Below are 12,769 nucleotides of genomic sequence, written 5' to 3'. Positions count from 1 at the left end.
GATAAGTGATAAAGAGGATGATTTAGAACAATATCTATTTGACCTGTTTGCAGTAAAATCCAGAACTTTGTGTTAAATGCCTCAGTAGACAAGTTTCTATTAGGAATGCACAATATAATCGGCTCCCTATCGGTATCGGCCTGTATCAGCCTTAAAACTGAATATTGGACATCGGCCACCCCACCGATATAAAAAAAAAAAAAAAAAAAAAAAACTCCTTCTTCTTCCTCAAAAACCTCTTTTTTACAGACATAAAAACTTCTAAAGACGAGGTAAAAAATATTGATACATTAAAATATCACAATATCTTCATATGCTGATATATTGCCATTTAAAAACACCATATCAATCTCTTTTACTAATGAAATATTGCTATATGTCATCGTTATGCTATGAAATCCCCCGAAAATTCACGAAATTTTGCCATATTTTTATATGTTGATATATTGACGCGGTATCGATCTATTTTACTAACAAAATCTCACAAGAATTTGCAAAATATCACGAGAGTTTGTAACAGAATAATGAAATTTCAGGAGATTTTGAAAGTAAAATAGATCGATACCGCGTTTTTAAAAATCTATTTGATATCAGCATATGAAAATATATTTGAGTATATTATTTTTCAAAGTGTCAGAAATGGATAATAAAACTGCTATTTTCAATGACTACTTATTTTTGTCCAGCTTTAACATCAGTATCTATATCGGTTATCGGCTACATGAGTTTTAAAATATCGTATATCGGCCAAAATCCCAATATCGTGCATCCCTAGTTTCTATTATTCACCTTTAAAGGGATCATAGAATGATTATATAGGGTATTTTTGTGCTGGTCCTTAAGGTCTCTAAATAGGGTGTTCCTAGTGACAGAGCTCCGCAGGTGTACAGGGGTCTGAGCGGCTCCGACCAGGACAATATTTGAAACCATGATGGTGATCTGGATTAACTGACTGCACAGATGAAGTTTTCAGGTGGACTTTCTCACTAAAAAACATATTCAAACTACTTTTTCCCCACTGATCACAGCAAATATAGCTGCCATTGTTGCAGGCAAAGAAAGGATAGGGTAGCTCGGCCCAACAAGCATCAAACCCACTTTTCCACTGCACAGCTGGAGCAGCAAAGATGCTTCAGCTGCGCATCAAAACTAAACTTGTAAAAGCATAAAAAATGAAACAGCTGCCTTTGCTGCTTTAGGTGTGAACGTAGCATTAGACATCAAACCCACCGACACACATCTCTCTCTACAAAATCTAGTTTCTTTTCCCAAAGGCATCTTCTGCTTCCTTCAACTTTTCAACACCTCTAATTCTAAAAACTGCCAATGTTGAATGTGTTTCTCTCTCTACCAAAGTCCACACCAGAATGTATTTGTGGTGCATTTACTGAACTAAAAAAAGGTTGGATTTGCTACCATAACGCTGTTAAATTAAATTGTTTGGTTGCTGTCATCAGTCAATTTCCCTTTGGATCTCTTAAGTTTCAAACAGTCTTGAGGCAGTTCTTGTGAGAAGTGGTACTTGGGTGTTGAAGGGCTCCATTGTTTTCTTCTTTTACATTTATTTGGTTTCTGTTTAGGATGATTGTGTGCAACCAGGTGATGAAGTTCATCCTAGACCGGATTGACAAAGATGAGAGGCAGGCAGCTAAGAAGAAGAAGAAGGAAGAAGTTGTGGAGGCCAAGAGGAGGATGGCCAATGCCAGTAAGCTTTCTGCACTCCTTTACCGGCACAAAGAGAGCCTTAAGATGGAGATCCTGAAAAAACGAGCACTTTTGGACAAGGAGCTGCAGCTAGAGGCTCAGGTAGGCAGAGAAAATGGGAGAATGTCTGGAAAATGTGATCATTTAAATCAATTAAAAATGTTTAAATTACATTTTTCTTGCTCCATTTGAATCATCAGGAGGAGCTAAAGAGGGATCTGCTGCGAATTCGGAGAGAAAAGGAAAAGGCTCAGGCTGCAGCCCACCAGGCGGCCCAGGCTGCTGCAGCCGCTGCAGTCCACAGTCAGAAACAGCAAGCTGTGCTACAAAAACACGGCATCTCCTCCCAACACCACCTCACCATGACAGTCACCTCAGCGCACAAGAGGAAACAGGAGGAAGAAAGGGAAATAGTAGCAGCTGCAAAGTCCAAGAAGAAGAAGATGATCTCCACTACAAGCACAAAAGAGAGCAAGAAGGATCCAAAGCTCTACTGCATCTGCAAGACGCCCTACGACGAGACCAAGTATGCAAGCGCCCTGTCCAGGATTTACAGACAGTACTGAGATGCAGTTATAAAGCACTTGTTTTAGGATTTAACTGCTAAGATTTCAACTATTAGCCTTCTGCCTTTTTAACCTTCTTTATACAAGGTTTTAGCTGCTATTCATGCCTTCATTAGACACTCCATTCACTACCAACCATCAGTTTACATTAAAATAATCTTATATCTTTAAGTCTTAGATTTAAAAAAAGATCAGAAATCGTTGGATTTCAGACGTCCAATTTTGTTTTAGGTATAATATTCCTCTGAAACATTAAATGGTTGAAAAGCTTTTACCATGCTGTCTCTTTCCAGGTTTTATATTGGCTGTGACCTGTGTACCAACTGGTACCACGGTGACTGTGTGGGCATCACTGAGAAGGAGGCCAAAAAGATGGACGACTACATCTGTGTGGAGTGTAAAGGGGGTCAGGAGAGCAGCACAGAGGAGCTGTACTGCATCTGTCAGACACCTTATGACGAGTCCCAGTAAGGACCGAGTGTGTTTGCCTACATAAGTCAACATGAACCATTTGTTGATGCAAGCTGTGAAAAAAAACAGCCAACCAGAGAAAACTGTAACGTCTTAAAAAAAAAAAAAGTTTAAACTCCAAGTTTACAGCCAAAGTTCCCTCTAACTGACAGAAGAAGGTCATATATTAAACATTAACGAAGACTGCAAAGATCGATCTAAATAAGTTCTCTAAAGTGAACTAGTCCTTCATTTGAGTCGCTAAGTAAAATGATCTACTAAAGAAGTGAGGTGTGAAGATCAATGTTTATACTGAAGTAACATAATGGATGTTTTGTTCTTAAAAATGCAAACATCTTATTGCAATGGAACATCATTTTACTTTCCTACATAAATAGGTGTAAATTTGGAATAATGTTTACTTCTTTTAGTTTACTTTTCACAGTGTGATAATTTATTAACCTTTCGAAGAAATTGGTTGAACTGGATTTTATCTCTTATCTGATTAAACAGGACCAGATATAAACAATCTTTCCTTCCCTAGATTTTATATCGGCTGTGATCGATGTCAGAACTGGTACCACGGGCGCTGTGTGGGAATCCTGCAGAGCGAGGCCAACCACATCGACGAGTACGTGTGTCCGCAATGTCAGTCCACAGAGGACGCCATGACGGTCTTCACTCCGCTCACAGACAAGGACTACGAAGGCCTGCGAAGAATCCTGCGCTCCTTACAGGTGAGCGGTTTGTAGCGGCTTTTTAACTGGGTCACTGATTGGATGCTTTCATTTACATTCAAATGTAAAAATGCTGCAGCGCTTTAATGAGTCCAACACTAGCAGAGAAGCATACTAAAGTCTTCCCTGCTCGTCTTACCAGATGAGTGGGTCTCCCCTACTCAGACCTCTGCCGATGCTCTGTTTTCTCTTCTACTTTTCAGGCTTCCTCCTCTTTTTTTCTCCTCCTCTGCCCAGTGTCTCTGTGTGAAGGAGAAATGGGGAAAGAGGCTGGAGTAGAACATCTGTGTTGACCCACCTGCTTCCAGTGTAGTTTTCATGGAGCTGTTTGTTTTTCTTTGGTTTCAGCTTTCTCAAGCCTTTGCATCTTCTTCTGTTTTTATACCTCACTGCTCTGCAGGCACATAAAATGGCCTGGCCCTTCCTAGAACCAGTGGATACCAATGACGCCCCGGACTACTACAAGGTCATCAAGGAACCTATGGGTAAGAAGTGACAATTTAAAAATGTGACATTTAGGTCTGTAAATGAAAGGATGATAAAGTGTCTCATTGTCACCTATGGTGTGTTTAGGTTTTTAGTTTCAGATTGTCAACCTACTTTAGTTTTTTACTCTGAACAAATTCAGAAAGAAAAAAAATATCAAAGATATCTTGACTAAAATATTAGTCAAGATATCTTTGTCACTTCGAGGCCAAATTCTTTATCATTCTTTATTAAGTATATTTTCTTTGTTAATTTTTATTGAGATAAGTAATGTTTCAGAAATTGAGTTTTCTAAACATATTACTCACCATTCAACCTTTTTTATATTTAGTCACAATACAACTACTAATTTCTATGTATTTTATTGGGACGTCTATCTGAACGAAAGCAGTGCATAGTAATCCTCTGAGGTGAGCAGAAGTAAACAAGCTTCATAAATGGAGCCAACTGGAGTGTGATTTCATCTGTGTTTAAATATGATTGTTCCTTGAAAACCCAAAATCAGACTTAAGACTTAAGTCCTATTACTCCCGATCTAAGCCTGTTTTCTGGTTGCCTGCACACACACTTTGTTAGAGAACATTTGTGAGGAAAAATCAAAAAGCAAGAGGAGAAATATGTGGAGGAGTTAAAATAATATTCTCATCTGTTTAGTCAGGCATCAAAAAGCAGCAGAGATCTTTCTTTCCACTTGCATAATTTTTTAATGCAAGGCCTTTCAGAATCTATAAAAGAGGCGTTATTATTTTCCAGTGAATGAGGTTTTAATAGGCCTAGGTGGAGTACAACTTTGCTTCTTCTGTTATTTGCTGTTGTTTCTCCAAATAAAATGCATAACAATATTACAGCTTTCATTGATTTACAGGTGCTGGTCATAAAATTAGAATATCATGAAAAAGTAGATTGATTTCAGTAATTCCATTTAAAAAGTGAAACTTGTATATTATATTCATACATTACATACAAACTCATATATTTCAGATGTTTATTTTGTTTAATTTTGATGATTACAAATGACAACAAATGAAAATCTCAAATTCATCATATCAGAAAATTAGAATATTGTGAAAAGGTTCAAAATTGATGGCCCCTGGTGCCACACTCTAATCAGCTAATTAACTCAAACCACCTGCAAAAGCCTTTAAAAGGTCTTTCAGTCTAGTTCTATAGGCTACACAATCATGGGGAAGACTGCTGACTTGACAGTTGTCCAAAAGACGACCATCGACACCTTGCACAAGGAGGGCAAGACACAAAAGGTCATCGCTAAAGAGGCTGGCTGTTCACAGAGCTCAGTGTCCAAGCACATTAATAGAGAGGCGAAGGGAAGGAAAAGATGTGGTCGAAAAAAGTGTACAAGCAAGAGAGATAACTGCACCCTGGAGAGGATTGTGAAACAAAACCCATTCAAAAATGTGGGGGAGATTCACAAAGAGTGGACTGCAGCTGGAGTGAGTGCTTCAAGAACCACCACACACAGACGTATGAAAGACATGGGTTTCTGCTGTCGCATTCCTTGTGTCAAGCCACTCTTGAACCACAGACAGCGTCAGAAGCGTCTAAAGAGAAACAGGACTGGACTGCTGGTGAGTGGTCCAAAGTCATGTTCTCTGATGAAAGTAAATTTTGCATTTCCTTTGGAAATCAAGGTCCCAGAGTCTGGAGGAAAAGAAGAGAGGCACTTCATCCACGTTGCTTGAAGTCCAGTGTAAAGTTTCCACAGTCAGTGATGGTTTGGGGTGCCATGTCATCTGCATGGTGTTGGTCCATTGTGTTTTCTGAGGTCCAGGGTCAACGCAGCCACATACCAGGAAGTTTTAGAGCACTTCATGCTTCCTGCAGCTGACCAACTTTTTGGAGATGCAGATTTCATTTTCCAACAGGACTTGGCACCTGCACACAGTGCCAAAGCTACCAGTACCTGGTTGAAGGACCATGGTATCCCTGTTCTTAATTGGCCAGCAAACTCTCCTGACCTTAACCCCATAGAAAATCTATGGGGTATTGTGAAGAAGAAGATGCAATACACCAGACCCAACAATTCAGAAGAGCTAAAAGCCACTATTAGAGCAACCTGGGCTATCATAACACCTGAGCAGTGCCACAGACTGATCGACTCCATGCCACGCCGCATTGCTGCAGTAATACAGGCCAAAGGAGGCCCAACTAAATACTGAGTGCTGTACATGCTCATACTTTTCATGTTCATACTTTTCAGTTGGCCAACATTTCTATAAATCCTTTGTTTTTATTGGTCTTCAGTAATATTCTAATTTTCTGATATGATGAATTTGAGATTTTCATTTGTTGTCATTTGTAATCATCAAAATTAAACAAAATAAACATCTGAAATATATGAGTTTGTATGTAATGTATGAATATAATATACAAGTTTCACTTTTTAAATGGAATTACTGAAATCAATCTACTTTTTCATGATATTCTAATTTTATGACCAGCACCTGTATATCAAATTTGAAACATCGTCTAGCCTGTAAGGTAAAAAAAAAAAAACAACAACAAATTAATCGAATCGTATTGTGGTGTGTTCTTGAGTATCAAAAATAATAGAATCTTTGGGTCAGGAAATTGATGCTGAATTGATTTACACCCCTACCGTGAAGCATGGAGGTGGCAGCATTATGCTTTGGGAAGGCTTTCATTGGAAGGGACAGGGAAGGTGATCAAATTTGAATTGCAGAGTTATATACAAGTCAAACCTGAAACAGAAACTGCAGAAATTCCAGACTTCCAGCAGGAAGACAAATCTACATACCATACAAAGTTTAATGCTTTGGATCAAATGATTTACATTTATTACCTCTACTTTAGCAAAAATATTTGGAAAGACAAATAAAAACACTATTCATCAATCTTCTGACTGAGCTTGAGCTATTTGCAAAGCAAAATGGACAACCGTTACTGGTAAAGAGTACCAGTTCAAGTACAAAGACCTAGACCTGTAGCTACAGTGCAAGTATAGAACCAAGCACTCCAGAAGTGCAAATAATCTCCTCAGAAAACCTTTTTTATCGAAAAACTATTGTTTTCCTTCAAGTTCATAATTATTCACTGCTAAATGTTGAATAGAATCCCAATGAAATACACTACAGGAGGTTTGTGATCGTAGCATGAAAGAAAGTAACGGGATTTTGCAAAGCCCTTGAATAACCTTAATAAGCCATGGAAATGTAGGCGACACAAGAGCATCAATAAAAGCAATAAAAAAAGATCTTATAAATATGTTGAAATATCTTACCAGCTCATTATGTTGGCAAATACAGAATTCAAAGCTGTGATAGCCTGTTTACTTCAGTTTGTTTTACATTTTATAAATGCTTCCTTTATGATTTCAAAATAAAAGCTGCAAACTTTTTAACTGATTAAAATCCTTGATTTTTACTGGCTTGATATCAACCAGGCCTGGAAAACAATATTTATCTCTCTTGGATTCTGGAGCTGCTAAACATCTAGTCTTTGTGGGATTTGTTGATCTTGATTTTACAGACACAACATATTTTGATGCGGCATTGTGCGTTCGTTTATAGAAAGAAGATGGTGACAGTGAGGGGATTACCAATGCTGCGCTTGGCTTTGGACGGCTGAGCTTTGGAGCTCCCCGTGTTTATGAGATCAGGTTGTTTCATGCAGCGGTTATGCTGTTTTCATTCTGTAATTGCTGTAATCTCCAGAAGCAACACCCACGCTCAGTATCTTTAGCATTAAAAACGCAGCCGTCTGAAGGCCAACTGGGAGGAAGCCCTCCAACTCAGATCAAACCGACCAAGTAAACGGTGACTTGCGTCAACGGGGGCCTTTTTGAACTTTTATACAAACAAACCGTTAATGAGCTGCTCCTGGGCTCCCCGTGGAAATGCACTGTCGCCCCAAACTTGGTTATATGCTGGCCTGCTCCTGGAAACTCATGTCCATCTGCCACTTTCACCATTTAAAAAAAAAATAAAAAATTGAGGTTGCAGGAAAATAAAACATAAAGCAATCTTTTAACTGCTGTGGCTGAAGCTGCTGGTGGTTTCTGGAGGCCTTTAGCATGAAATCTGATGAGGGAGAAAAAGGAGGTCTTTGAAACTTTGATACAGACTCACTGCCCGCAGTCAGATGGGCGGAGGGGATTTAAAAGGTCAGACATGTTGGTTTGAAAACGCAGCTCTGGGATGTCATGCAGATTACCTGAAGCCTCATCTGTTGCCAGTTTTCCTTCCTCTCTCAGACATTCACATCTTTCTTTAATTCTTAACTAGTTAGAACATAGTTTCTGACACTGAAAGCTTCTTAAGTGGAGGTCCTGGTTATTCCTCCTCTGGTTTCAGAGGAAACTTTCTCCCCCAGAAATGATGCTCCCCTCAGGAATGATAAATAGGTAATATGTCAGCGACTTATCGGAAGCCTGAGAAGATCGAGGTCAGCTCTGGAAGAAGTTTCACATATTTTCTAGTCCCCGCATAATGATTTGAGTCGTAACACTGTCAGTTCTAAAACCTGGCTATCAATCTCCTTCCTCCACTGACAATATGCCTGTTCTCCCAGTGAACAGCACGCTGGTGGTTCTTTTTAGGATGTGTTTTATAGCATATATTCAGTGTCTAACTGAGCGTTGAAACCTTTCCTCAGACCTGTCCACCATGGAGGAGAGGTTACACAAACGACAATACGTCAAGCTGACTGAATTTGTAGCAGACATGACCAAAATCTTCGACAACTGCCGGTACTACAACCCCAGCGACTCGCCCTTCTACCAGTGTGCCGAGGTTCTGGAGAACTTCTTTGTCCAGAAGCTTAAAGGCTTCAAAGCCAGCAGGTAAGAAAGTGATGCTGAAGAGGAAACAAGTCTGAAAAATAAAGTGAAGTTTCTCTGTAGAGGAGAATAAGTTCCTCTTCTCTTCACAACTTCCTTTTGTTCTTCTTTACATTTTCTCCCACTTTGTCATCACCTGATGCTCATACCAACACTGTTTCTCTGCATCAATCCTTCATGGATTAATAATAAATGTGGACTTATGACACCATCTGATTTGAATGGGTTTAATTGGGTCATAAAATGTTCCAATTTTGGGGTATAAACAATCAAACAATGCTTTACAAAATCTGAATGTTTGATACTTTTACACGTATGCTGTAGATCTGAGCGTTATCCGGATTTAAGATAAACATCTTTGAGCAAAGTGGTTCACAGCTCTGTGTGTTTTGCATGTTGCTTCGCTCCAACACCTCTGCTTGTTTATAAACAGCCATTAACTGATAATTACCCATTCATTTTAGGCAGCTGTATTAGAGAGAAATTTGTTCCAATGTTATTGAAAGCAAAGGACATGTTTGAGAAAAGGAAAGTTGAATATGCATTTCCAAAAAGGAACTTTGAAAATCGTATCAATTATATAAAAAAAAAGTTCATGCAAAAGTTCATCCAATATGCTGGTCAAGATTCAGCAAAGCGATACGTCTTCAGACTTGGAAACAAGGTCCAGTGGATTGTTTTTATTTGAAAGACAGACAAATGCAAAGTTCAAAATGGATAAAAGTAATAAAATATTATTTTGTCTTTCATATTTAGCACTGCTAAATCAAGCTTTTCAGACCCATCTCTTAGTAGCTGAATCCAAGTATTTTTGCAAATAGCAAAGTTTAAACACCTAAATACTAAAGGAAAAACAAATACCTCAAACATAGTCAAACTTGGGAGAGCATCGGTCAAAACTGATTCTGATTTAGGGCTGGGTTAATCATCCATTTTATGGATTAACCTGCTTTTTGTTTATGAATATTACATTTTTTAGAAAATCTGGATTTTCCACTACTTGTGCTTCTTTAGCTCAGTGACATCTGTTCATAACTTTCTTTAGATGTCTCCACACAGCTGATAAACTAGTTCACTGTGTTATAACATCAGCCGCTAATATTCAGTTTCATTGTTTGTTGTGAAACATGTTTATTTTACAAGCTTGTTTCACAGCTTTACCTGTTGGCCTTGAAATAAAGAAACCAAAGCTAGTTTTTGAAAACCATTTGTGTTATTTACCATTTTTAATATGAAACAAACAAAAACAACAATCAGATTTGGTAAGAAGAAAATCAAAGGTTATTATTTATTTATTTATTTTTCTTTTTGGGGAAGTTCATCCAATTAATTTTCTTTTATATAAATGTATCTTTTCAGATGTTTTTTTTTTCTAGATAATATTTAAATTTTTCTGCTTTTATGATTTTTTTTTTTTATATTTTTGAGAGGCCAAGTTTTACAAATGTTATTCTTTTCAAATCCTGATCTCTAGATTTCAAACTCTATACTTGTGGGCGGTCTCTGCACGAACCAATAGAAAAGCTGTTGCTAATGTCCCACAGAGCAGACTTATTTCTATTGGTCAGACCACCTAGAAGCATAGAATAAAATTAAAAAAATTGCTATTTTTTCTATATTTTTTCATCGTCCAATTTTTTTATTTTGCAAACTAAAAATAAATAGTTGTTTTGCAATAGTCTTACAATGCTCTTAAACTTCCCTTTAACTCTCAGATCTTATACTCCATCTCTGTGAGGCTGGGTAAGTTAGAGAGAGTTTGACCGTTGGGTTCAGGCGCTGGAGGACAAGGGACACATCTCAAAGGATGCAAGTTAGAGACCACTGCTTTACCTGATTCAAATGAAGATTAAGAGAAGCAAATGCCTATCAGACGGATGCACATTTCTCAGCCGAGTTGTTTTTTCAGTTTGTTTCCTCAGTCAGTCTTTACCCGATCATTCGATGGTCTGTTAAACTGACACCATCTCTGATCGTTTCATTCACACCGATAGATTTGTTCTGGTTCCTTTCAGCCACTTTTCATCCTGCTCTTCTGTTCTCTGAACGCTGACGTACTTCGCCCGCATGTGTTGACTCCCATCCATTCTTTCTCTCTCTCTCTCTTTTGCAGATTGTGATGTCAGACTCCTGGGTGCCGGAGTCACTGTTAAACAAAAAAGTTAATTTTCTGTTGCGGATTTTGCCGTTTTTACTTGTTTAAAACGGCATTAAAACTTTGTATGAAAGTGCTTATAATAAGCCACACATTAGGAGTGGGTTTTTTTATTTTATTTTTAAAGTAAATAAAGCAAAAGTTTTTCTAATGTTTGGTATATGCAGCCATGTTGGTAGCAAAGAGCCTTCAAGGGAAAAAAGTATTTTTTTACACACGCACCACCAAACATTTGAATCGTAGGCTGGATATGAGATACGAGACTTCATGTTCTTTACTCAACACATTTAGAAATCAGACATAAATTATATTTGATAGCAGCAGGATATGTTTACCTCGTTTCTTAGCTAACAAAAAACTGAAAACATGCATCTTTAGTTTATTTTATCAGCTGTTCTCCTGTATATTTTATGTTTATATCTTTTTGTGAAGGACTATTTTTATGTTCTGAAGAAAATAATGATAGAAAGTGTAAAAAGAAAAACATGGCAGAGTCTAGGTTAGCGTTTCTGTTCTCAGTATGCTCAGCTTGGGGCTCTTAGATGTACATAAGCTAGTTGGGCCGACATTCTGTCACATTTCAGTGACTTTCAACCAACATGGCTGCTTTGTCTGTCAAAATGTCCGACCCACTGGCATCCAATTTATTTTGTTTTATGTTTTGTTGGTTTTTGTATTCTACTCTAGTCATGTTTTTGTCATATATTGTAAAGATTTTAATAAAAAAAAAAAAAAGAAAACAAGAAGTTTTCCAACCGTTTTTTTTTTCCTCCTGTTTCTTCAGGTCTCATAACAACAAGCTACAGTCAGCTGCATCTTAGCTTCTGCTTAAAATCCAAGTGTCAAAAGTCTCATCTCTGATTCGTTAGGACGTGTTGTCAGATTGGGGTGGGGGGATGGGGGTCCTCCGAAGGAGAGCATGCCCTCCTCCATCTTCACACTGATTGGTGTCACACTGCCTACCACCCATCTGAGGGGCAAAGGACTGAAAGCAGAAGTTTGTTTTCCTCCGTCAGAGACCAGGATGAGGGCAATTGAACATCCACACTGAACCTTCTCCACCAGGAGGATGGGAATGAAGGAGAAAATATGGATGAAAAAATGATATTTGGATGCTGAATGCAGCCTATCCTCACAGATTCCTTCTGCACGGTTCATCTTCTGTGTTCTCTGTTAGAAGTCCATCAGTTCCCACTTATAGTGCGTTACATTATTTCATTTATGCTTTAAAATACATCAAACTAGAGTCCCATTTTATATTCCCGTACAAAAGTTTTCCTATGCCTTTGTCACTTTACAACCACAAACATTCTCCTCATCTGTCTTTTATGTATCAGACTGACAATACAATTAAGTCCACATCATTAACACCAGACATATATATAAAGCTTGTTTTTTAGGTTTTCACGATTGTCCAGCAGTCCAGGTTGAATCCAATAGAGAAGAGTCTAAAGATCCAAAGATGTGGAGGAGAGCAGAGTTCTTCTAACCTGTGAGACTTAAGCGCCAAAGATAAATCATCAGCCGAAACTTAAAAAAAAACACTATTTAAAATTATTATTTAGGTTATGAATTATTATCAAAATATTTCTTTAAGAAAAATAAATTATTTAGGTTAAAATCCAACTTAAGTTTTGCTTTCAAAAGCAAAACTTAGTTGAATTCCAATTAGATGCCAGGTGTATGAATAATGAATGCCTTTATTTTGCCAGTTTGTCTGAAAAAAAGATCCAGCCCTGTCATAGACGTTTCACAGAGTTGAACAAATTCTGCAGTTTTTATTCAGAATCAGGTCTAGACTGACTCTTCCCATCATCTCCAAGATGCTTCCTTGTACCAGCATGATGCTGCCACC

At 38.0% G+C, this 12,769-nt stretch overlaps 1 protein-coding gene across 4 annotated transcripts in view; it reads left to right on the top strand.

Annotated features, from left to right (window-relative positions):
* LOC119784439 (nucleosome-remodeling factor subunit BPTF-like) overlaps window positions 1-12,447 on the top strand; it is a 53,898-nt gene extending 41,451 nt beyond the window's left edge. For 2 of the 4 annotated variants that reach the window (XM_038286489.1, XM_038286486.1), the window contains exons 30-36: window positions 1,581-1,806; window positions 1,905-2,230; window positions 2,564-2,737; window positions 3,265-3,457; window positions 3,858-3,942; window positions 8,576-8,762; window positions 11,699-11,735. In XM_038286489.1, the coding sequence (XP_038142417.1) occupies window positions 1,581-1,806; window positions 1,905-2,230; window positions 2,564-2,737; window positions 3,265-3,457; window positions 3,858-3,942; window positions 8,576-8,762; window positions 11,699-11,735 (1,228 nt within the window). Of the gene's footprint in view, window positions 1-1,580; window positions 1,807-1,904; window positions 2,231-2,563; window positions 2,738-3,264; window positions 3,458-3,857; window positions 3,943-8,575; window positions 8,763-10,872; window positions 11,650-11,698 lie in introns of those variants that run through there. The other 2 variants (XM_038286485.1, XM_038286487.1) reach the window with 2 other exon arrangements.
* The last annotated feature ends 322 nt before the right edge of the window (window positions 12,448-12,769 follow it).

The sequence above is a fragment of the Cyprinodon tularosa genome, unplaced genomic scaffold (assembly GCF_016077235.1).
Source record: "Cyprinodon tularosa strain WSP-4 unplaced genomic scaffold, ASM1607723v1 ctg226, whole genome shotgun sequence".
Taxonomy (NCBI): Eukaryota; Metazoa; Chordata; class Actinopteri; order Cyprinodontiformes; family Cyprinodontidae; genus Cyprinodon; species Cyprinodon tularosa.
This window is presented reverse-complemented; position numbering and strand designations above follow the sequence as displayed.